Genomic DNA, 27,725 nt, shown 5'->3' on the forward strand with positions numbered 1-27,725 from the left:
ACTAATCAGCAGATACTCTTTAATACCTTATTTTACCTGCTTTCTGATTGGTTAGTGTGAGCTGTCAATCAACCTCAGTTGTACATTTCTTTGACTTCCTACTACCACTGCCAAACATTACTTTGTTTACAATTATTCATCTTTTCTATACTGTTGATTGGTTGGTAAATGAGAACTGCCAATCATTCTTGATATAACATGAAATTGCTTGCTGATTGGTCAATGGAACTGTCAATCATTCCTAGTGGAATATAACTGTACTTGCTGATTGGTTACTGGGACTCCCAATCATCAGTGGTATAGCATAACATTGCTAGCTGATAGGTCAATGGGAATTGCCAATTATCTTTGGTGTAACATAACATAACATTGCTTGCTGAATTGTGAACAGGAACTGCAAATCATGCTCGGTGGAACATATAAATTCATCGTGAAGTGATCAATCAGAAATGTCAATCATTCTTAAATGTATTCATGAAAGTACTTGCTGATTGGTCAATGGAACTGCCAATCATGGTATAGAACAACATGAAAAATGACCCAACACCTATAAGCAAATATTGATTGAGCTGATAACCAATGGACTTCTGCCTCCAAGTTAAGCTTTGTCAAATTGAAACAATATATAGTAATAACGTTACTGGATTGTATGTAATACCTACAATAAGATTTTTAAAAAAACCATGGAATATCGATATACATGTCAACTCTAAGTATATTTCCTCCTTGCTAACAAAGCAAATATTGCACATAAATTTAACATAAAAGACTGCCGCAATATATCACACTCCAAGTGTTCCAAAATTTGCTTTCTAGCAACAAACCCCATGCTTTGGCACAATAAAGACATTTAAAATAATCTAGTGTTGGTTAATGAAATTATTATTATAGTATCATTATAGAATTCTAATGACATGATGTATGTGAAATAGATTTCATGTCTTCATTTGTATAAATAACAGTACAGTGATATAGTGAAATGAGATGCAGAGATCAAAGTAAATGTCAGAGAGTTTGGAATTCATTTTGTACTTGACCTGTGTGTGTGTGTGTGTGTGTGTGTGTATGTATGTATGTATGTATGTATGTATGTATGTATGTATGTATGTATGTATGTATGTATGTATGCATGCATGCATGCATGCGTGTGTGTGTGTGTGTGTGTGCATGCATGCATGCATGTACGTACATAATATACACATACATAAGTGTGTGCACATGTGTTCACGTGTATGTATGTATGTATGTATGTATGTATGTATGTATGTATGTATGTATGTATGTATGTATGTATGTATGTGTGTGTGTGTGTGTGGATGCACATACATATGGCACCTTTGTACACATACGTACACAAACGTATGTATGTATGTATGTATGTATGTATGTATGTATGTATGTATGTATGCATGCATGCATGTATGTTACATACATACGTACATGTGTTAGTACGTGTGTGTGTGTGTGTGTGTGTGTGTGTAAAGATATGTGTTGTCATCATGTAAGCTACACATAAACACAAACGTTTGCTGAATACTTAAATTTAATTAGCAGTGGAGTACTCAAGAATAAATAAATGAACTCTGACTGAAGTAGAACGGTACAAGTACTTGATAAGTATATTGTTTAAAGTGCATGTATCTAAATATATACAATACACCCAACTCAATGTGCAATACTTTATTTAGATGTTGTTAATGGTTTATGTGTACTCCTATTTTCTAGGAACAAAATTTAGAACCTTACACGACTGGGAAAGTGTAATTGCACAGGTAGCCCAAAATATTTACTACTGAGTTAACAAATAAAGTGCCAGAGGCACTGAAGCACAAGTAAATGTTCTTGAATATCATTAATGAATAAGGAATCAGTGCACATGCATAAGCCTGATTTCTGCAAAGTGTCAAAATCACACCGTTGTGTGTGGTGGTCAACATACTTATAATGCCTATACTGTCAATGGTAACTACATCAGATCATTTCCACACTTGTACAACTTGATTTGTCTAGCAACGTTCTGATCAAAAACATGTAATCTACTGCTGTATCAAACACATCATATATGCTCACCAAATAGCATACAACAATGTATATATAAGCATAAATTAATTCTGAAGCTACAGTTTTTGTCACATTCTATATCTCTTAGTCTAGGTGTCAACGTGGTATCAAATTATCTCTGATCCTGTCTAGCTCAATGAAAAATCATGAACCAAACATTGTTCATGCAAATAAGTAAACCTCATGTGATAGAATGATGTAAACAATGTATAAGTAGCATCCTTAGACTGTCGACAGCCATTCATGCCTTTTTTGCCATGTTTTATCTAAAACAAAGTCGTCGCCTCGCTCGGTAACACTGAATACTAGCACATACTGATAGGAACATGATCCCTTATAAACTTGTTATCAGTACGCGGTTATAGTATTGCTCCGGATCAGAGTGAGGCAACGACTTTAGTTTTAGATAAAATAGAGCAAAAAAGGCATAAATGACTGTTGACAGTCCATAGCATCCTGAGCTGACAAATTTACCATATTTAGACATTACATAACTGCCCCAATAAACACTAACCTTATGAGGGACTGTGGTATTGGTTACAAGTTTGTGACTGATTAACAGACATGATGTTAATGACTGTGTGGGTGGCTTTGGTTGAATTTGAAATTTCATCTTAGAACCTTATTGCGATAGACGTGAAGAGAAATCTTGAGATTTGATGAAGGATAGCACTAGACTATACATCCCTAGACTCAATTAATGTGCACCATTTAAATCAATTACCCTATTAAAAGCCCTTATGTACATCCCAACCAAGATTGTTGAAGTGAATGGCACAGAAGCATTGTACACACACTTACTCCACAAGCACATCAACATACAGACACTATATAATCCTTATAGCATCCTCTCCAAAGTTGTGCTAAAACATTGAAAATCAAAACAAAAGCACAAACATACATTCTATAAGGGCAATAAATTTACAAGAATTGCACATAACAGGGAAAGGAAACTTACACTGTAATATACTGAGCTTCAATCATAAAACAGCCTGTAATTTTATGAGACTAGTAGTTGGATAAAAATTCAAAGAAGGTCAGCTGGACATTTTCAATAAGAGTGTGTACAGCAATTATATCAACATAAAACAATTTCACAAACACATGCTGATCATTAAAGGTTTTTTTTTTTTGAGAGGCTAAAAATTAAAAAGAAAAACGTGTTTTCCTTGATCCCTTATTAACAGATTCTTTAAAATAAATTCTTTTAAATTGAATAGGGTTTATAAATTAATAGTTGTCTAATTTCTATAAGTTAAAATTAAAAATAAGATTTACTATTTTTGATAAGTTATGACATTAAATGTGTAAGATTTTCAGTGAAGTATTCATCAACTCTGGATAAATTCTGAGGAAAAAGAATGTGCCTGAAGTGCAAGATGAAGAAGAATCAAAAATCAACTTTAGTAAAATGTTGAAAATTTACACCTGTCTATAAATTTGATGAAATGTCTCCAATCTGTACATTGACAGGGTGGATAACTGCTGTTATTCCAAGTCCTGTCATAATCTGTTTATATGCATTGGTTTGACTTTACTTTCACTACACCAAACCTTTAATCATAGTACACAATCTTTGGTATCCATGGCAACACTTCCATGTGTGCATTCTGAATAATATGTGCAAATGTTTGAATATGTTTAGACAAATATGTCAAGTACACTGCTATTTGTAACAATGTATAGCTGATTTTCAAAATGATGTCATGTATCTTTTGACCAATCAGCTTCTCTGTAGTATATCCCTGTGAATACATAATGAGTACCTGGGATTGCATACCATGAGTGCAGGCTTGGTGTAAAACAGTAAAATAAGATATCAGAGCCTATGCCAGCAGACAGGCCAGTTCTTGCTTGTCTAAAGTATTTCTCTGTTTGTTATATATTACAGCAAGGAAGGCAAGGGAAGAGCTGGCAGTATGGAGTCTACAAGGTTCACCCACAGATTAGCACACGTTGAATGGTATTGGTGTCCACCATATGTTAGTTTGTGGTTATCTTCAAGACGATCAAAGGCTTTACTTCTAGAGTCCACACTGAGAAGACAAACACCACAGGCTCTAGCACTGTTACTGGGATCTGCTTTGAGTACAGCACTGCTAAATACAAACAGGCTGTCATCAGGCTGAAAGAAAACAGAAATTCACAACATTAAAACTAGAACCAGATGTAAAGTGAACGCCTTCCATAAGGGCTGAAAGTCTTTAGAATTTTGCCCCTACATGCATTGTTTATTAATTGTTAGAATGCAGAATTCTGAGCTATAGCTAGAATAATGACCCTCCCTTTAATTGGTAAATTACTAATGCCAAACTATATGAAATTTGAGGCAATGTGGCAATGGCCTACAGCAAACATACCACATAAAGGCACAAAATCAACATGATTCTCTGAAATCAAAAGTAATTGTAGATGATGTCAAATCATGAAATGACTCTCCAGAACCTCATAGTTTATGAAAACATCTCTATCTCCTGGAGTGACATTCCCATTATAAAATAGTCACTGTACTATCTTCCAAATCCATCCTCATCCCTTCCAAACTCTTTGAATTCTCTCTGTTTTGTCTCGTTAGAGCTGTGAGATGTACTTACCATCAGAGAACTTCCGGCAAGAAATGCAGCTACATTATTCCACAATAAATCTATGTCTTTAATGAGTTTATGAAGATCATCGTTTTCAAATCCTAAAAGACAAACAATGCAATAGATCAAGATTACAGAATAAGTGATTAATCAAACTAAAAATGGATGTAACAGTTTTTTTAAAAAATTAGGAAGATATGGCGTAAATAATATTTTTGTATGACTATCGTCTTTAACACCTTAACGGGCCAATTTTTGAATCAGATTAAAATTTATGTAAAAAAGAGTTGTCTGTCAGAGCTATGGAGAAAGTTGGTCCAGAACAGTAGAATGAGCCTCATCGTTACAGCTCCACTGACAATATAACACCTATGTGAGAACATGGGATTGAAAATCTGGTCATAAGTATAGTTTCCCAAGTTAGGTTAAATGGCAAAAAGTGTAGGACTTTTAATAATATGAGTGCAGAGCCATTAACTGAGGTATAAAAACTCTACATTTGAAATATATGGATTTTATCATATACCATTTACTCATTTGATTAATATTTCTTGAAAAAGTCCATTGCAGTGTGAAATTCGTCAAGATATCAAGCAGTTTTTGAACTTACTTTACTGCACATCATACACCAAATACAATATTAACATGACTAAGAAAACAATACAACTATACCTGATGACTTCATGGCAGTACCTATACGGCAAGCTACTCTGTAAATTTCAACAACAGCTGGAAAAAAAAAGAAAACATAGGTCAGAATACTCTGACAGAACCTAATTTGTTTTCTTATTGTTGTGATATGATATGAATCAAAGACCATATAATATGTGTTACAAATGTGAGTAAGTTCCTGTGTGTAATTCATAATTTGATATTTCAGGTGCATTTCATGTTTAGAGAGACAGAGAGAGGGAGTGAGTAAGAGACACTGAAAGAGAAACAATAAAGACACAGACAGAACTGGCGAATATAATATATAGAGAGAGTGAATGGGTAAGTGAGTGAGTGAGTGAGTGAGTGAGTGAGTGAGTGAGTGAGTGAGTGAGTGAGTGAGTGAGTGAGGGAGGGAGGAGAAAGAGAGAAAGAGAAATTGAGACAGAAAGTCAATCTGAGACAGACAGACAGACAGACAGAGACACACACAGATAGAGACAGAGACAGAGATAGAGAGAGAGACAGACTGAGACACACAGAGAGACAGACAGAGAGAGAGAGTCAGAGACAGAGACAGGGTGGGAGAGAGAGAGAGAGAGAGAGAGAGAGAGAGAGAGAGAGAGAGAGAGAGAGAGAGAGAGAGAGAGAGAGAGAGAGAGAGAGAGAGAGAGAGAGAGAGAGAGAGAGAGCGAGAGAGACAGATAGACAGAGACAGAGAGAGATAGAGAGAGACAGAGAGACAGAGAGACATATTTACCTTGTAAATAGTTGGATCCTTCCTCAGATTTAATGACTTCTACACATACTGATGAACTACTAATACCATTAAATACTTCATTAGCTGTTTGTATTGTGTGATAACAACTTTGTAGACATCTATGCCATTCATATGTATGACGTTCATTATCCTACAGGCAAAACATAAACACAGTGTAATATCAGTACATTTTACTAAGTGACTCAAGTCTTACTAGTGTATTCAATAATCATTTTGGTATGATACACAGTTAATCATTGATTTATTGGTTTTTATTTCACTTGATTTGTGATACTAATTCAAGAATACATCATATTCTGGTGACTGAAGTTTGACAATTTTACACATAAGGATCACAAGGGTGCCCTAAATTTGGCAAACTGAGGGCTAAAATTTTGTCATGGCTGCTGACTGTGTGGCAATGCTTGAAGCCATGAACAAAATGTATTTATATGAACTCCATGCATTCTGAAAGGAGTGTTACAGTAGTGGTTAGGTATGTTTTGATTACTGGTAGTCACTAATAAAACAGTACAGTGAGAATGGAATAGAAATTTAGTGGTAACTTTGTGTCTGGTATGTTTATGTTACAACACACATCTATTATGGCCCTCATTTCACCTGGAAAGACTTGTGAATAGCACTCCTAGTGGCCAAACCATGAAACAGTCTATCTCTCTAATAACTGGAATATGGTATATTTGCATTCTATCGACATTTAATGTTGGTAGTAAATTAAAGTCCATGCACATATACATACCTCAATATCTCCCACAACACTACCATACCTGTCACCAAGCCAAGGTAGTGATGAACCACTGTTTAGTGCTGCCATTGGTGGTGGTCCGGTTGAGATGATCATAGCACCACTTCTACTGTCTGTAAGGTATACAAAGTTGATGAATATTAATTCATAGTCATAAAGCTTTCTCTATGTCTTTGAAGAGCAATACTCCAACAACAACCCATGTTATAAATTTATAATGGTGACACCGATTACATACACTTCCTTAACTACCTGACAATTTTGCCGACCACTAACAATACACAATAAAAATCCACCATAATCTGATATCTCACTTGGAAATGAAGATCTTTTAACAGGTGGCTACAAGTCAACTATCATAGCGCCCTCACAGTATACAAAAGGTATCCAAAGTGGCAAAACTATGAAATGTTTTGTATTTCCTGTAACCCAAACATTGTTCCCTTCTTTTCCAGAACACTACAATCATGATAATTTGTCTAAAGAGTAAAAATGATAAATAAGAAAAACCATGAACCGATGTACATGTAAAGATGATTTTAATGCTGGATAGAAAGACTACAATAATACAAAACCTGGTCCACATTTATAGCCATGTTTGTACTAGATTGTAATCATGTCATTGGTCTGGGCTTATCAGCCTTTTTGGGGAAAAGGGAGATTAGACCACACCCACAACAGCTGATCTGTCAGTTTGGGGAAATGGAGATTAGACTGCTCCCAGAACAGCTGATCTGTCAGTTTGGGGAAAGGGACATTAGACCACGCCCACAACAGCTAATCTGTCAGTCTATATGTTTGTACTCGACTCATTTATTGAAGCTGATAATTTGTCTATGTACTTACCTAAAGGTTTAGCTGGCTGACTGCCTATAGTAAACGTAGGGGGGTGGTCATCACCAGTACTAGTAGTCACTGATGTTTCTGTGTTGAACTCTCCTAAACTATCAGCATCTTCCATACTTGGGGTCGTATTATAACTGCGTAAGTCCAGACTAGCTACGGAATCCAGTTTAGGAAGACCTTTCTTCATGTTCATATTATCAAGACTTGACGTATCCGACTCTTTGGAATTGATTGACAGACTATCCGGCGTTTTACTTGCGGTGAGATTGTCACTCGAACTTTCCTGGAACTTATAAACTGGTGGGGAGTATCCCGGTGGATTTGGACCAAGATTTCCGAATAAATCGTCATCATCGTCATCATTCATTTGATACTTGTTCCAAGTCAAGCTAGTGTCTTTATTTTGTAGCGTTGTGTTTTCTGATAATGCTGAGTTCATGTTGAGTGACTGTTTTTCCTTTGTATCTATACTTTTTTCTGATATTTGGTCTGAATTTTGAGTACTTTGACTCAGTTCTCTGAATACACTGTACTTGTCATCTGTCAAAGAATCACTAAATTGTTTAGTCTCCACAGAATTACTGTCTGTTTCTTTCACATTTTGTTCCTTGGATTCTTTTAATGTACTTTCCGTGTTTTCTGAAGTTTTAAAGTCACCAAATTGATCATCAGTGGTTACACCACTTACTGTTTCCTCTTGAAAATCTCCGAAGACATCTGAAGACACATTACCAAATGTCTGTTTACTACTGTCTGACTGCTGATCCTGTTTTGTTTCTACTTTACCTACAAATTCTTGGCCTCCAAAAATGGTCATTTTCTTGTGTGGTTTTTTAGTCTTTGTTGGTTTTTGGACTACACTACTGAACAACTCGTCTTCATCATCGTCCCATACAGGAGGTGCTTTACCAAAATCACCAAATTCATCATCGTCATGGCCAACATCTGTTAGTTCTGGTGGTTTTCGACCGAATAAGTCATCATCGTCATCATATGATGACAATTTCTGGTTCTTTGCTTTCCTGGATTTTTCAGCTGGTTTGGTTTCTTTTGTTGTAGGTAATATCACTGGTTGAGATGTCCCAGTCTGTGGGAAAACAGATGTCCCGGTCTGTGGGAAAACAGATGTCCTGGTCTCTGAGAAAACAGATGTCCCGGTCTCTGAAAAAACAGATGTACCAGTCTCTGCTATTGTATCAACTGCTGATGGAGGCTGAAAAAATCCACCTGTCATTCCACCTTTAAAATCAGCATCACTGGCAGTATTGTCTTCGGATGAAAAACTGGGACCACTCTGTTGGAAATCTGAAAATTCATCATCAAGTGATGACTTTGTGTTCTTGTCTATTGCACTTGGTTGTTGGAATGCCTCAAAGTCAGCAAACTCGTTGGCAGATTTACTTGTATCTTGCTGAAAACCAGAAAACTCAGCATTTCCCGCTTTTTGAAAATCAGCAAATTCGTCTGCTTCTTCTGCATCTTTGAAGTCTGCAAATTCATCTGCTGTATCACCTGTTTCCTTCTCTTGTGGGGATGCAATGTCAAAACTCAAACCTCGTAATGCTGCGTACTTATCATCATCGTTGTCATCATCAAATTTAAAGAGATCATCAGACTTTTCTTTTGGTGCTGGAGCTTGTTGGAAATCAGCAAATTCGTCCACTGTGGTTGACATTTTGGGCAGTGTTGCTTGTTCAGACTTATTTCCAATGCTGGCAGTTGTATTAGAACTTTTAAGGAGAACGGTACTACGTGATGAAGGGGGACCAGCAATCTTACCAACTTGCTGAAAACCAGAAAAACCACTACTGCTACTACTACTGGCAGCTTGCTGAAACTCAGCAAAATCGTCATCTTCGCTATCACGTACCGGTCCAAATTTTGATGGATTCAAGTTCCCTGATTTTGCTCTCAGTGGCTTTATACGACTTGTTTCCTTCACTGTAGACTGAGATTTACTTTTCCAAAGATCAAAACTACTTGGTTCCGTACTGGATTTTACTGCTTTGCTTGTCAGTCTTTCCGGGTATCGTATAGAACTGGGAGACGATGACCCACTTGTTGGTATATCTGGATAAGTATCATCATGGTGGTGTCCCACACGTGGAAATCCAGGAAATTCCGGATCAGTGTTTTGACTGCTGGATGTTTGGGAAGAGGCTCTGGAGCTGGACATACTGCTGCTACAGCTGCTGTCCACAGATTTGAAATCAGCATACTCATCTTCACTTGACATAGGTGGGTACATAGAACCTGTAATAAAATGTATACTATGTCAAATGGTTGGTCATACGAAGTTCAACTCTGGTAATCAAGGGTTCGATGTGGAAATTGCACAAGCAAGTGATAATGGTTCCTCTGCTGTGTGAACCTAATCACCCTGTGATCAAGATAGTGTAAACATCAGAAGTCCTAAAACAGTACTCTACAAGTTTATGGCTCTACCGGTAGCTTTCAGAGATGTCTCCATACTGAGACTATAATTAAACCAATGCTAATTCTATTATCTTATCACAGTTGTCTCAACGTGTTGTGACAACAGTTTTAGTTTGTGTCTATCTTAATAAACCAAAGCCTTGATCAAAAGAGTTACATGCCCATTTTATAATCAGGAAAGAAAAACCTCAGATAGTTGCATAAAACTAACTTGATGTTTCTTCAAATAACCATTTGTCTCTGCTGAGCTTTACTTATGCAACAATTTGTGACAATCTAAGACAAGATACCACAATGAACCTCGGTCAAAATCTAAAATTACATTGCAATTTCAGTCTTTGTATACATACTCAGTATGTGCTTGTACCAGTTACCTTATACTAGGTGATTTGCTAAAAACCAGTCATGCATACAGGTATATACAAGGCTCAAAATTTATAGTCTGAGGCATTTACACTACTAAAAGTATATCTAGACCCATAAATTTATAAGATGGGTCTGATAGACCAATGGAAAATTGTAACTGAAACAGTTGTCTTGGCTAAATCTTACTACCCCTGGTACAAAGTGTAGATGTTATATGTGAACCCTGATATACTAAAATTTTATAAACATCTGAGTATACAAATACAACTACTAGACAATATTATAGAGAACATCCCTAGCAGATGTACACACACACACACACACACACACACACACACACACACACACACACACACACACACACACACATACACACACGCATACATACATACATACATACATACATACATACATACATACATACATACATACATACATACATACATACATACATACATACATACATACAAATACACCCCAGACACACATGCACAGACACAGACACAGTGTTGTGTTCCTGACCCTAAGCTTTGAGAGAAAATCAAGAAGTCCCTGACACATTTATGAATTTATGTTTCCCTCATAAGATTCCAAATCATCAGAGCCCTTTCCAACTCATAATATGAATTGAGTAAACCTGACAATAGACAAATGTATGTTTGTAAGTACATGTCAATGTATGAGATAAGATAGACTTCTATTTACAAAGCCAAAGATTACAGAAGGGTTATAGAGCTAGAAAACTATAAAAGAGTCTAATACTTTTGTAGTGCATGCTATGTTTTCATTACCATACTATAAAGATGAAATCCTGTGAGACATTACAGTAAGATATAGCCATGTCTAGTCAGAAGCAAGATAACAGAATAGTGGACTGACTGTACCAGAGATACCTATTAGTATCAAGCTAGGGAGTTCAGGATAGGGTAAAGTTTGGGACAGGAACAGGATTAGACCCCTTATCACAAAATAGATTTGTCTTTTTGACAACCAATGGCCGCTGTTCGAAATCCCAATCCCCTTCAGATTATAAACTGAATTATCATATAAAAATATAACAAAAATATCAGTCAGAAATCATTGTTCAAAATTTGAGTACTGGTGTCTAGAGGGATACTGATCCTAAATGATTTTCAGATTAAAAGTTTACTGAATTTGCATACATTTTGCATACATTTGGAATTTGCACACACTTTGCAAAACTAATGGCTAAACAGAAGCAACTTACTTTTTTCATGAAGTTAATTACACCAAAAAGTATTTCAGATGGAAAGTAATAGTCACTGTACAAAATGTACATATTTTTGAATATCTGAGACACTTCTAAAATGCAGCGGAGTAGTGTAAGTGACTATTTGTATACTCCAGTAAAACTATGTATGTTATATGTACAGTTTCTAGTCTTACTGTTTAGTTCAGCGCAACTTCTTAATAATCCTGTTTATCTCAACTTGTGTATAATCAAATAACCCCTAGTAGAGAGAGGATTAATTTCATTTCTTTGTATATTTCATTTACACTGTTTATATCTTTCATTTTCATATGAATGTAGATGTAATTTATGATATGTAACTCCTAGTACTAAGTTTTAGTACGTTTTAATGAGAGACAATGAAAGAAACATACAACAGACCTGATGGGATAGAACAATTAGACATTGTGTCATCGGAACCTGTGTGAAATGCTGAGAACTTGTCCAAAATATCCACAGCACTGGAAGAGCCTACACTGTCTAGTGAATGGGTGGGAGACGGGGTGTTAATCTCCTCCATGTCGTCGTCAGCGGCACTTTGCACGACGGAAGACTGAGAGTATGAAGGAGGAGGTGGTGGAGGAGGTGGTAGAAGAATGAAGCCAGATGTTGATGTTGATGATTTGGATGATGATGGCAGTGATGGTTGGGCCATGGATCTTGTAAGTCCTGGCTGTGTTGTGGTGTGGCTATCACCAGATCCTGTAAATTACCAAATTAGTACCACTTTTCAGTACCACATCACCTTCAATTCACCCCTTATCCTTTGATATGACCCCTACCATATAAATATATTTCACCTTTGACAAGACAACCCCTCCATGCAATACATTTCACAGTTGACCTGACCCCAACAATCAACATGCAACACGTATAACCTTTGAACTGACCCCTACATGCAACACGTATAACCTTTGAACTGACCCCTACATGCAACACATATAACCTTTGAACTGACCCCTACATGCAACACATATAACCTTTGAACTGACCCCTACATGCAACACATATAACCTTTGAACTGACCCCTACATGCAACACATATAACCTTTGAACTGACCCCTTCATGCAACACATTTCATTGTTGACTTGAAATTTCCATGCAACACATTTCACCTTCGACATAAGCCCATATTATGCACCGTATTTGACCTTTGACATTACCCCTCCATACCAAATAGCAATTTGACATGCAATGTATTTGACCTTTGACATACCCCTCCATACCAAATAGCACTTTGACATGCAATGTATTTGACCTTTTGACACTACCCCTCCATGCAAAACATGACATCAACAAAACTAGACTAGACAACAGTACTAGTACTACTACTACAACATGTTAATAATACCACATAACAGGATCAAGCAAACAACCATTCATTCGAACCAGAGACAGTTTCTCCCACTGTCCATGTTTCAACATTTAGCGTAACAACTGTATTAGGAAGTGAAGTACTCTACTGAATATCAATGTGTTGAAAGCAGAGTGGATGCTTACACCGTTATATCAGTATAGGCATTTACATACAATTATATTTGTACCAGGAAGACATGACTTTGTCAATGTATACAACTAGTACTACTTCTAGTACAGATCCCGTAACTCCTTATCATCCCATATACTACATGTTGTGTATACTGCCAGTAACAATAAAGTACTACAAAATGATCACAAAGACAGCATTGTCAGCCACTGCATTCTGTACAGCAACTATCATGATTGCTAGACACCAGTAGAAAACTATGTTCTCGCTTGGAAGAATGAAGAAATCCAGGGAAGAAATAGACACAATGGGAGAAACACAGCGAGAATATGAAGCAAGAGAATAGTTAAGGATACACAGACAAGGACAATAAAGGCTAACATGAAGAACAGAGCTATGACGAGTCAAACTAGACAATGTAATAATGGTATACTCATGTGTTATACTATGACAATTATGATGATGGCATACCTTATGTGTTATGTGTCATGTTGTGTCAATGGTGGTGACATAGTCATGTGTTATATGTCATGTTCAGCCAATTGTGATGACAACATACTAGTCTTATGTGTTATGTTTCATGTTATGTAAATTGTGATGACATACCCGTGTGTTATGTTTCATTTTGTGCCAATTGTGCTGATGACATACCCATGTGTTATATTTCATGTTGTGCCAACTGTGATGATGACATACTCAGGTGTTATGTTTCATGTTGTACCAATTGTGCTGATGACATACCCATGTGTTATATTTCATGTTGTGCCAACTGTGATGATGACATACTCAGGTGTTATGTTTCATGTTGTACCAACTATGATGATGACATACTCAGGTGTTATATTTCATGTTTTACCAACTGTGATGATGACATACTGAGATGTTATGTTTCATGTTGTACCAACTGTGATGATGACATACTCAGGTGTTATGTTTCATGTTGTACCAACTGTGATGATGACATACTCAGATGTTATGTTTCATGTTGTACCAACTGTGATGACATACTCAGATGTTATGTTTCATGTTGTACCAACTGTGATGATGACATACTCAGATGTTATGTTTCATGTTGTACCAACTGTGATGATGACATACTCAGATGTTGTTTCATGTTGTACCAACTGTGATGATGACATACTCAGATGTTATGTTTCATGTTGTACCAACTGTGATGACATACTCAGATGTTATGTTTCATGTTGTACCAACTGTGATGATGACATACTTAATGCTATGAGTCATGTAATGCCAATGATAATTCATGTGCTATGTTGTGTTATGTTGATGTGATAATGACATCCATATGTTATGTGTCACATGCTAAATTAAATGATAATAATGATAATTTGTATGTTCATGCGATGAATACTTAGTTGATGTTCAATGATAGCTGGAAAACAAATGATGGAAAAAAGCAACTGGGGAAGTGAACTTTTTAAAAGTCTCAAAGTTAGCATCATGTGCGATGGGTGGGAGGGGTGGGGTGGGGAGAAATCAAAGAAAGAAAGAGTAATAGAGTAATATGCATTTTTATTAGTAGGGAAGTATTTCAGTATTTACAAGCCTTTTATTGTACAAATGGGTGTTTGTCATGTTAGATGGTAAAATATACTTGTTGGTATTTTGATATTCTACATGAAAACCCACCAAAGACTTTATTTTATAACACATTCTCACTTCCTCTGTCAGGAATGATTCATGATCAGTACATGGAATGGTAGACTGTAGAGTAACACCCGTTATTTACACGATGGTGGTCATTTTGATGACATTAAGGATGCTATTGAACTTTCATTCATTTTAGAGTAGTTTCTGTCTATGGAAAGGGTTCAAAGTTCATGTGCTGTCACCTTGCTGAATCCAACAAAATTTAGCTCACTAAGAAATGATCAACATGTCAGCGGCCTCCAAAGAGATTACTTGTCCATGGCAAGGACCTCGACTGTACAAAGAATGAGGAACAAGTTTTGAGTCTGTATTTTTGGTAATTGTGCATAAGTTAAGTCTTCTCAAATCATGAAATGACTCTCTAGAACCCAAACTATATAGAAATGCATTTATATCCTGTAATGGTATTCCCCTGTAGAGGAGAACACTGCCTTCTATTTCATTTTATTACTTTCTCCCTTCATAACACAATATGGGAAGTGCAAATTGATCAACAACAGACAAAACATAGTACCTTTAATTGTGGCTTGAGCTTCTTGGAAAGGTGCAAAATCATCATCAGCTGTTGATGAAGCTTCTACTGGGGTGCTTGTCACTGATGTTGCTGGTGTAACTGTACCACTAGACTGTATGCTTCCTGGTGTGCTAGGAGTGGAACCCCCTGGTGGTGTCAAAACAGGTGTTGGTGCATTGTTGATATCAAACAATGTTTCCACTTTGACTTTCTGTAGCTGACCACTCTATCAAGGGAAGGCAACGATGTAAACGTGTAATAACAGTTACTGCATACTGACATGGTCAAATTGCTTCGATTATAACACAAACCAATTTACCCCACCATGTTGCTTGGAATGTAGCAAATGATACTTGAGAGCCATTAACATTAACATTTATGATTTCACCCAGTTACTGTCTTTATTCATTGTCCATAACATGTCGCCAAATCAAATTACATCATGGCAGAGAAAAGTTCACACAATAACATTTAACTGAAGTCATAGTAGATATACTATAACAAAATATCATAACCATGGTAACACAATCTATACTGACCTGTGCTATTGCAATAAGTGCCAATGCCATAAACAGTTCTTCCTTGGTTAATAGACCAGGTGTGGTTTTGTTACATAGATTCCATATGTGGCCAAGTACTTGCCTGTCCAAACCTGACAATACTAATATACTATGTAACTTTTCTGTGTCTATTACACCGTGTTTTAATGTGGCTTCTAACACATGTCTATAAATCAATGGCAAAGTGGCTTCATTCTTACACCTGCAATGTAAAGAAATAACAGAGTTAGTTTTTTTTTTTGCAATTACAGTCATGGCAAGAGGTATGTGTTTGCTGAGGTATTAGAACCCTGGTAAGAAAGATACAAAATTTGTTACACACTCAAAAGGTTTTTCACTGAGGAACTAGAGAGGGAGATATTCTGGTGAAACTTGAATATATCTTCCAATGTAATTAATGTTTTAGTAAGGTTTTACAACAATGCAAAATATACACAGTTCTCTAGACATCTCAGTATTTAAAGAAGGTTGACGACCCTTGCTAATACAGAAAGTGAGAGCTGGTAAACTTTAATGAGTTTCTCACATATCATACTATAAGTTTGGTGAGGAACATCTGTAAAATGAAAGTGCCTTTAAGGTATAATATACACAAACAATCTTTGACCAGTTATATCAAGAAATGTCTAAATATTACAGGTGGTACTGTGGCGAAATGTAAATTTATAAATGGGTGATCTGAATGGTATTTGAAGTCATAATGATATCTACCAGTTATTTTTGTTTCTCGTTTATTCCTAAATTCTTTTCAGGAATATGACTTGGCATGAATTTGACAGGATGTCCTTTCAAGACCTTCTGTCATATCCTGTATAAAAAACATGAATGTTTCAAAATGAGCTGATAAAAGTGAAAGTGTCACTTGATAACTACTATAGATATCTGGGGAAACACTTACCATGGTGGGGCTGTACCTGCTGGGGGACTTTTATTAGCACTGGGGAGCATTTGACTAGTTGGTGGAATAGCTTGATTCTGTCCTGTAGTGGCTGTTCCAGGCTGTAGATTTGGCCCCTCTGAAGTAGGTAGACTAGCAGTCGAGGTCTGAGCAGTCATATGTGTTTGCTGACTGGCTGATGTGGCAGGCTGCACACTAGGTCCTTCTGACTGAGGTACACCAGAGTTGATATGTTGTGGAGTATCTGCTGCTACAGGTGTTGCCATGGTGAACATAGTAGACAACTCTTCTGTATTATTCCATTTATAAGCCTTTGCACTTTCTACAAAGCAAACACAACAGTTTTCATACCTTATGATGATTGCACTAATCCTTATAATACTACCATTATCAAAAACTAAAGAGTTGGCCTTAGTCAAGTGGGATGACAAATATTCATTTTCAAATATTGGCAAAAGTGATGAGGTCCTTTACAACACAAAGTCAACAGTTGTGAAATTAATATGCTGATTGGCAATACATTTCATCAATCTTGTATTCATCCCTATGTTTAATATTTTGTGTAGTCTTCATTTTATCTAATTGTTATGTGACTCCACATTTGTCCATAAAATATCAACAATAAAGTCTAAAATTCAAATGTTACTTTCTATTACAGTTCTATTACAGTTCATATTTAATGTGAACTTTTTATTTACCTTCAAATGATGTTGTTAGTGCTTTGGATTGACTTTGTACATCTTTCAATGTTGTCTTTGTCTGAAAACTCTTCTTAGGTTTCTGAGCAGCTGACAAGTCAGTAAACTGTAGCATTAATGACTCTAGGTCTGAAAATGATATAAATGACAAAGTCAAGAATATTAATAAAGTACACTATAACCATGGTAACCATCTAGATTACTTAATATAATCTCAAAACTAGGTTGTCTAAAATATACAAAGTATATTAATCATTGATCAGTCATATTATGATATAATACATGAATACAGAAATAACTATGTCACAAGTCTAGATTTTGCACCAAAAATATTCTTAAGAGTCAAACGTTTACAAAACACATATGCACACAGACACAGATCACACACACAGACAGAGACACTCACAGACATACCACACACATCCCAGACACGCACACACACGCACACACACACACACACACACACACACAATCACAGACACATCAGACACATAGACAGACACAGAACACACACACACATACAATCACAGACAAACACATCAGACACATACATAGAGACACAGAACACACACACACACACATAAACACGCATACACACATATAAACACACACACACACATACACACACATACACACACATAAACACACACACATACACACACACACCCACACACACACACACACACACACACACACACATTCAATCAGTTGGACTAATTACTACTGAGAGTACATGGCAAAAATTTGACAGCAATTCAGTAGTGCTTTGTAATATAAAAGTTAGTGTACCTTTCTTTTCTTCCTTAACAACTGGAACTGTTGGTTGACTACTTTGTGGAGGGGTCACTGGTGTTGTCATGCTTACAACTGATGCAGGATCTGTTTTGGTAACAGCAGTTGGTGTTGGACCAGACATGAAGTCTCCAAAACCATCATCATCTGCAGCTGGCATAGCTGATACAGTTGGTTTGATTGGTTGGTCTGTGTTTAGTGTCACTGGTACACTTGGTGTGATGGGGTTGACTAAATAACACAATATATGACATTTTATCAGTAACCAAGCGATCTTAGAGGCAATGACATGATTTGAGCAAAAATATTTATTAGTTTGGTAGATCGTATGAATTACAATTACAATGTTTACAACACACAAGCATTCAACTTTTTAGTACTGAGCTTTTGATTTGACCTTTGACATTACTGTACATACATCACTTTCTGTAGACTGAGCAATTTGTCATGGTGAATACTCCATAAATAGGTCATCAGTGTTTAGCTAATGGTTACAGGAACATCACCAATGGTGAATATTTCAGTTTACCTCTTAATAGTGCTTGAGAAACTCCTCACAAGTGACACTGCCCTCTACCCCTCAATTTACAATACTCACCTTGTTTCGACTGTGCCATCTTAGTTCCATTCATAGCATCTCCTACTACAGCTGTATGCTTCTTAGACTTGTGGCCACCAGTACCTAACATATCCACCATGTTCTGTAAAGATGACACATCCCTACTTGGTGTTGGCATCCATGAATTACTACCATCAGAATGACTGAATGCTTTCAATTTCTGCTTTTGTTCCTGGAAGTAGCGTTCTTTCTTCATTTTTTCAAATTCTTTTTTCTGTTCTTCTGTCATATTCTGTGGCTGCATCTGCATTGGCCTGGAAATTGAAAGTCAAAGTGTTTGCTACATTCAGTACATGATTTACATTACGCAATAGTGTGCAAAAGCACTGCAAGCATGAATGCAAATACCCGAGTACCCACATTGGCACACACATGACACAGGGATCTGATGTTTAATATATATACAAAACAACAAATTTCTGTAAAATTGACACTGTCTGATCACACACTTTCATGTTCAATGAATGAGTACACTTTCATTTGCATGCACATATGCAATAATGTTTTGGTATTGCACTGCAGTGCAAATATCACTAGTATGTGCACAAACCAATGCAAGTAATCTCTGCTGCATCTGTAATAATCACTGGTACTGTACAGACCTACTTCCACAAACTATGCTACAGTAAATCTTGACAAATACAGGCAGGCAAAGTACTGCTATAAATAACTGATGCTATAAATAAAGTGTAACTATTTCAAATTTATGATGATGTCTGCTGAATGAAACAAGTTACATTGTACATGGCCAGCAATGATATGTCTCTTTCCCTTGCCGTGAGTCATGATTCTCTGAGTTGTGGGAGTCAGACACTGGGAATTTTTAAGACAGAAAGACAATATTTATAGATAACTTACATTGGATTCATCTGCATTGCCATGTTTTGTTGACCATATGGGACAGGTTGAGGATATGGTGACTGCTGATACATTGCCATAGGTTGGTTTGGTGGCATGTAATAACCCTGTAAATGATACATTTTATGTCAGAATTCTATATCTCCATAGGGTAAAAGTAAAAAAGATTACAATATGGTAATATCCATGTGAGGAATACTCTGACCTAACAGGATAAATATTTATCTTGATTTGTAGGATATTGCTGACTGTCAGAGAATCCTTTCAAAGAAACTATAGATTCAAACTTATTTAATATGTTCTCTTTTACAATTTTACACCATTGAAAAGAACATTGTGAATATATTGTGAAACTTAAAGTCTGCTGGTATACTACTATGGAAATCATGCTATTGGCAAACTATAAGACAGACACAGACTAAACTAATCTCACACTATGTTAATGTAAGCTGGATGCATATGTAATTACACTCACGGTAGGATGGTATCTCTGATAGCGAGTTTTTCTCAAGTGTTGGCATATTCAACCTTTAATATGCAGCATTTATATGTGGTTGATTTAATACAGGGTGATTATATCCACATAACCAAGACACCACTATCACCCACTTGTGCAATCTACCACATGCAATGAAATAATCTTAGTTTGCCGATAGCTTGATTTCTATAGTAGTAGGTTCCTCTGTCCAAACATACTATCATACTTTTTTAAATATAAGCACTCAATTCTTAGTGTCTCATTATGATTTTTTATTCTAGAATATCCATGGTGATAAGGATAATCCATTTCTATGTATTGTGCCTTACCTGTGGTGGTACTTGAGTTGGCATCATCTGTGGATTGAAGTTACCGGTCTGTGTCATTGGCATCATATTTTGTGATGTCATCATAGTGTTGCTATTGGTTACCATACCTGGCCTTGGTTGCTGTAGATATGGATTACCCCCTGGCATCATAGGTTGTCGACCATGCCCAACAACATTGAAACCTGTCAACATGTGAAAAACACTATGTATAAATATTCTGTGGTACTCTACCATTGCAGAAATAGTCCTGGTTTTTTGTGTATACACAAAAGATAGCATTCCCCTGCTATTCTAATCTGATTGGTTATACTACTAGACCAGAGATATGTCATTGACTATCTAATCTAATGATCCTATACCAATGACAAGCTCATCCCATTTCTTGATCTCTTTATCTGGATTACACGTCAAGCTGGGAAGCCATAGAAATAGATGAATCATGTTAACAACAGGGCATGTCGGTAGTAATCCTTCACACACTGACATGCTCTTGTATTGTAACTGGCTACTTCATTCAAATGGTTATATGTTTACAACCTAATTCCATCTTCCAGTACAAATGTAAGTCACATATGGACATGATAACATCACCGTTTATTTCAACTCCCCAAGTTCATGTAAGCAGCTCTTGGTATTGGTGCTAAAAATGCACTGAGTTTGTCATTGTATAGGATTGTACTGAAATGACAACTCTCTGGTAAAGGTAATACATGTACAGGGATTCACTACAATGGGTTTCATTTCAAATGTGAACACTATATCACACTTACCAGGTTGTCCTGGCCCAGGCATTGGTGGTCTGTAAATACAAACAATCACAAATTAATATAGTACAACCCAAAATATCTTGAACAAAAACTTGACAAGTGAGACACTATATGCTTTCAGATAGAAATGAAATGATGTGATACTCTGAATGTTTTCTGTGGTTTTCACACTTTTTTTTAAATCACATCAAACTTTTATGACTAACTGTTACCATTATATTATCAACATAAGCATGATAGAAATCAATACAACAAGCAATACTGGCTGTATTCTTGAACTTATTATCATTTTTACAATTCATCTACTATAACCATGATATGAATGTGCTATGGTATCTACCTGATATATTTCAAATTGTCCTTACAATGAAAAGTATAATGTAATGCAAGAGTAGGAGCCAATGCAACTTTTTAATATCTCTTTTCTCTTTCAAGAATTTTTTATCACAATAAATTGGGTACAATTCTTACCCCCCCCCCCCCCCCCTTTCTGCCTGGAATTTAGTACTTTATTTGGATTTCACAACACTATAGTGAAAATCACAATTCAAGCAAATTATGGAGTATACGAGTAATGTCTACTAGTTTTAAAGACATAAAGAAGATATTTCAATCCAGCTAACAGTTGGGTATATGTACATTGCAGCAAGATTGGCACAATAATAAGGGAAGCAAAGTTTTTCAGTTTGATAAAAAAAACACCTTCTGAAGTACAAATTCACAACTTTGATGTTGGTGTGCATGTGTTACTGTATATACTGCATGATTATTCACAACACTTCCAAATTTGTGTACACCAGGAAGACTTTACATTAATGAGTATAGTATTGTATCTTTTTCTCTTCACAATTACCTCATGGCATTACTAGAACACTTGATTGCATAGTACGAATTTCCTCAACATTTTTCACACATATAAAAGTTACACATTGGATCATCAATTACAATAATTGTTGAGTATACTTCAGTATTAATATTAAAGCAGGAGTACTTTTTAAATATGCAGCAAAAATATGTCCGAAACCATAGAGGGTAGAGGGTCTATGCCGAAACATATCAACTCAGCTTGTGTCCTTTTAAGTTACATAATTTTATACTTATATTTTTTTCTCCAAAGTTGAAGACACTGTACAGATAACATTAACAATTATTGTGAAAAACATGGAATACCATTATACATTTTAATTATTCATTTTACATTACTTATAGTTGTAATCTGTTTGAATTATGAAGTATGCATGATTTGGAAATATTATCTCAAATGAATTTTGAGAGAGTAGCACATGAATAGGACCCAGAAAGCAGCTTGATCTGGTCATTTATTCATTTGCCATTGAATTTATTATGAAATTTAGATAATGCAATCAGCATGGCTTTTGATGGGAGTTTAATTCTGGCAAAAAACAACACATGAATTGATTTCAGAAAATAGCTTGACCAGATCATTTTAGCGAGTGAATTTACAGTCAAACTTGAATAATGGAATAAGCATTGTTAGGGTTATCATTTTAAACTTGAAATTGAGAAAAAATACATGAGTGGAGGGGAGACATTTTGGTTTGTTCATAATTTGAAAAGATTTAAGAGCGATAGCATGATTTGTCTCATTTATTTATAGGGGTGTGAACTAGGTGTTATATTTGAATTGTGGTTAAATGATGCAGTGGTGAGTTCACATCTTACAACACAATATTCCTACCTCCCTCTATGGAGGGTGGAACGGCCTTCTCGGTATGGACTCCTTCTTCCACGATCTAGGCTGTTTTTACAAATAACCATACATTTATCAAAATTAAACCATTTTACTGATTATGCTATGCAGGAGGCACTATGATTCACAGTGCATACACAAGTTTTTGTCTTCCACTTTGGATTGAAAAACAGACAGATTTCAAACAAATCCTTCAGTATCCATACCAGATCTGACAGAATGATCTAACTGTAGTCACAAAATAGCTGAAGTTGTACCACATGCCCATTTTGAGAATGCAAAAAATGTTTGTAGGCCAATAATGAAAAAATATCAGGCCTAGCAGTAAAATATTAGCAATACATCAACAATCTACCTATTTTACATCTCTTTGATGAAAGTATTCTCTTCTTAAATGACCAAGAATCTTATAACAACTTTTCATAATTTTTCAGTGCACCAACCATATCAGATATGCCATTGAGCATGTGTATTAAAGTTGGTTAACATTAAGAAGGATGTTCTAACCTGGAATTTGAAATTATGAAAATTTCCAATGTCATGACTTTTGGCAATTGGTCATCTGAGTGAGGATGCCTGTACTGCAATATATACGAAAAAAGGACTAAACAGTCGATTTATTGCTAAATATTTGACCACTAGGGATGTTAATTCTTTAGTTACTGGCATTCCCATATTTTATGCCTGATTCTTTGCAGGAGATACAGTGTCAAAATTGAATCCCTACTAGTAGGACTAGTATTACATGTACATACATACACACACAAGTCACATAAATCTCCAACTGAATAACAATGATAGTATAATAATGATGTACCTCATAGCCTCACTAACTTCACAAGCAACTTTCCTAGTGTCAAAGTTAATAATCTTGTGAAAAACCCATAAAATTTGCACAACACCAACCATTCATATTCAAAATGAATTATTGCATGCTTTCTTTCTAAATTTTATGAAAATTATGGTGATTCACACAATTTTCACAAATATGCAATTTTTAATATTATTGAATTTGTACATAACTTATAATGAATATGTATATATATATATATATATATATATATATATATATATATATATATATATATATATATATATATATATATATATATATATATATATATATATATATATATATATATATATATATATATATAACTCGGTGAGTATCAATCTGCTAAGACAGTGCTCTATACCGCAGTGGCAGAGCGTAATAGTTTATATATATATATATATATATATATATATATATATATATATATATATATATATATATATATATATATATATATATATACACACACACTCACACACACACAGACAGACAGACAGACAACGTCATCCTTTAATTATAGAATTCACTATATATGTTGATAATTTTACAACTCCAGCAGTTTTCACATATTTTTACAAATTGTTAATTAATTGAAGGATGTTCTAATTAATTAATTTCATAGTGTTTCTTTTAAAATAATTTGAGTCGCCCATCACAGTCGTAGATACTCTCTGTTTAATACTAGTGGTTCTACTCGAGGAGAAGTCTAGTTCCTGACGAGCGTATTCCGATTTTTACACTACGTTATCTTCATAATGTATGAAGATAACTTAGTGTAAAATCAGAATACGGTTGTCAGGAACTAGAACAGACTACTGTACTACTAGCTACTCGAGGAGGGGAAGCTGATAAAACGAACATAAAAGACAAAAAGAGGTTTAATGAATAATAACCTCAATAAAAAAATTCAGTTATAGAGACTGAAAGCATGTTTTTGACATAAGCCTTATTCTGCCCGACAGGGCGACAGTGAAAACGTTTCAACGACTGTTTCGAAGCGACTGTACTGATTTTTAGTGGCCACACTGAACACAGGATGTGACTGTTAAAATCATCATGATCTCACGATTTCGTAGCCTTGGTGGAGTAATTTTTACCATCGATAGTTGCTGAAGCTATCGTCGAATATATAATCTTACAAATTATTCGATTAAATACAAAATAATGTAAAAACCGGGGAATAAATATTGCCATCACTTACCTGTACGCCATATTGGATTCTTGTTTATCTGTTCGTGAACACATTTCGCCAGTAAGGTGATGTCTGCGTGTACAAGTGGGCGTGTCACGTAGACGTACGTAAGTGCGGTATGTATGTCAGAATATTCTGGTTAAACCTTAGACAACCAACAGAAGTTGTCCGAGGTTTTTGTAAGTCAGATAAACCACAGTTTGTCAAAAATATCGGCTTTAAATCAAGTTTTTGGAAGCTGAATTATATTGTTTATAAAGCATTTGATATTGTTCACTTTCTCTGCTTGAATATATATTAGTACATTTTGTATTCTCGTTCTTATATTAGGAGATGCGTACTTTTTTGTTTCATCTGCCCTTTATATGTTATGAGGTCTGTAAAGACAGAGTCGGGCATAGACCCTTACGATGTAGGGTGTAAGCTTATGGTTAGGGTAGTATAATTTGCGATCTACAGATGAAGTGCAATTTTTTTCGTGTCTGTTTTCTTATATCAATAATGCTAGGTTTAATTAAGTTAAACATTCGCATTTTGTAAAGTGTTGGTTAACATAGAATACAGTCATGGGGGGGGGGGGGGTACTTTGTCAAAAAAAAAAGCGAGAGCGGTCTCATGAGTGCTGATCGAACTCAGTCTAAAGTCGTAAGTGCTGATCGAACTCAGTCGAGTCTAAACTCGTAAGTGCTGATCGAACTCAGTCGAGTCTAAAGTCGTAAGTGCTGATCGAACTCAGTCTCAAGTCGTGCAATCACCAGGTTTCAGGATCTCCCACATAAACGAACCGATAAATAGAATAACTGCAGGGTCTCGACACTAAAATCATAAAAAATAATGACAACTCAAATTATAGGTAGAATATTGTCACTTTATTTACGCCATGATAATAATAGAATAATATGCAATGATAATAAAAATTAAATTGAAATTGAATCGAATATCATCTGTAACCACTTCAACAATAGTCTGAAAGATCCGGTTGCCCCCCCCCCCCCTCCCGCCCACCGCCGAAACTTTTGGGAACAAAAGTATGCGCTCTGGTGCTATATTTGCGTGTCAGCTGATTAAAAATACGCACTTCTGATAACACTCTTCATCAATAAACATAGAGAAATATGTGAATGTATTAATTTACATAGTACATGTACAATGTATAATTTTGTATATCATACCACTCAATATCGAAGCAGTTAGGTACATACAGATATTCTGAACAGGGAACTCACAGGTTAGCTTTGGATCGGTGTAGTAAAACATAGCGACTCATATAACATTGCAGAATATCCCTTGAATATTGGTCGACATATAGAAGATGATTTTTCATGTACTTTAATACCTCTGAATTCCCCAGTTCAGGAAACGGACATTTTTCATACTTTCCTTTCCAACGACAAACTTTGAGCTTGAGCTTGGGCACCCCCCCCCAACACCCCCTAAAAAGGAAAGAAAAGAAAAAAAAACACTGTGTTGAGATACTTCAGTCTTCTGATATGATCGCTGAACTATTTTTGAAAAGTCTTTGGTATACGCACGTGTGCTTGTATTGAATCATTTACGTCGTACAATTACAGTATAGTTGTATGTATCTTTCTTTTACACGTACGAAAAAAATGGTGCTTTTACGGTTTACAGTCAAAATAAACAGTTGATTACACCGAGCTCTGAATCACGATTTTACGGACTTTATTACAACGTTTTACAATTTACGATAAATAAAATGTTCCGAAGTACGAAAATGCCCATTGCCCACCCTCAATAATTGAACACATGTCAAGTGTAAAGGCTTCTTTTAAAATTACAAGATTTGAAAGTTGAACAAAGTTACCAAGGTGATATCATATCATATCACTCAAAATCATATGTACATTGTTAGCAATAGTCAATGTAAGTGTACTAACGGTAGATATACGCCTTACTTAACTTTCTATTAAATGACAGTTACGTGAAAATAAAATCCAGACGTGATTAGAGCTCTCCCTAGATTGGGACATCATCAGGCTACACTACGAAAAGATACTCAAACATCTACTACAGTGATACATTCCATATGTACGACCCATGCTACGTAAGTCTATATATAGTGTGACATCTCAGTCTGTAGCTGTTAAATAAACTCAACTTTTATAATTGGACAAAAACTACAAGAAAGCTGTTAAAACGTGTGATAAAACTCTCAATTTACGTATCGTTTAATGGAATATGTGTACCAACGATATTACATTACCATAAAGACTGAAACTTTGCTTGTCGTTAGCCCCATTTAATATTGGGTATTATAATTATGATATATTATGTGAGCGATGCGATGAGATGTGATGTGATGTGATGTCATGTGATGTGATGTCATGTCATGTCATGTCATGTCATGTGTTGTGTTGTGTTGTGTTGTGTTGTGTTGTGTTGTGGTGTGGTGAGATGTGATTTATTGATAAGTTCGGGAACACAGAGTACGACAACTTGAAATTGGTCACTGCAAGGTGGTACAATGTACACACTTTCGAAAACAGTATTGCAAAATTTGAATGCATGGAGAGAAGTAAAGTCACGGAACAATACACACACCACGACAAAATAATAACTTCAAAGACCATCG

The 27,725-nt window shown here is 35.7% G+C and overlaps 1 protein-coding gene across 1 annotated transcript; it reads right to left on the reverse strand.

The window, feature by feature from the left end:
• Positions 1-1,556: 1,556 nt before the first annotated feature.
• Positions 1,557-25,152, reverse strand: LOC144449256 (uncharacterized). The gene is made up of 18 exons (XM_078139769.1): positions 25,142-25,152; positions 23,094-23,153; positions 21,398-21,426; positions 20,628-20,809; positions 19,821-19,927; positions 18,942-19,216; positions 18,341-18,574; positions 17,552-17,680; positions 16,854-17,175; positions 15,935-16,157; positions 15,396-15,621; positions 12,105-12,425; positions 7,670-9,922; positions 6,818-6,936; positions 6,058-6,208; positions 5,319-5,375; positions 4,656-4,747; positions 1,557-4,186 (listed from the first exon to the last, which is right to left on the reverse strand). Exons 1-18 carry the CDS (start codon positions 25,150-25,152, stop codon positions 3,947-3,949), a joined length of 5,031 nt encoding a protein of 1,676 aa, XP_077995895.1. The 3' UTR covers positions 1,557-3,946.
• Between the last annotated feature and the right edge of the window lie 2,573 nt (positions 25,153-27,725).

Source organism: Glandiceps talaboti, chromosome 18 (genome assembly GCF_964340395.1).
Source record: "Glandiceps talaboti chromosome 18, keGlaTala1.1, whole genome shotgun sequence".
Taxonomy (NCBI): domain Eukaryota; kingdom Metazoa; phylum Hemichordata; class Enteropneusta; family Spengelidae; genus Glandiceps; species Glandiceps talaboti.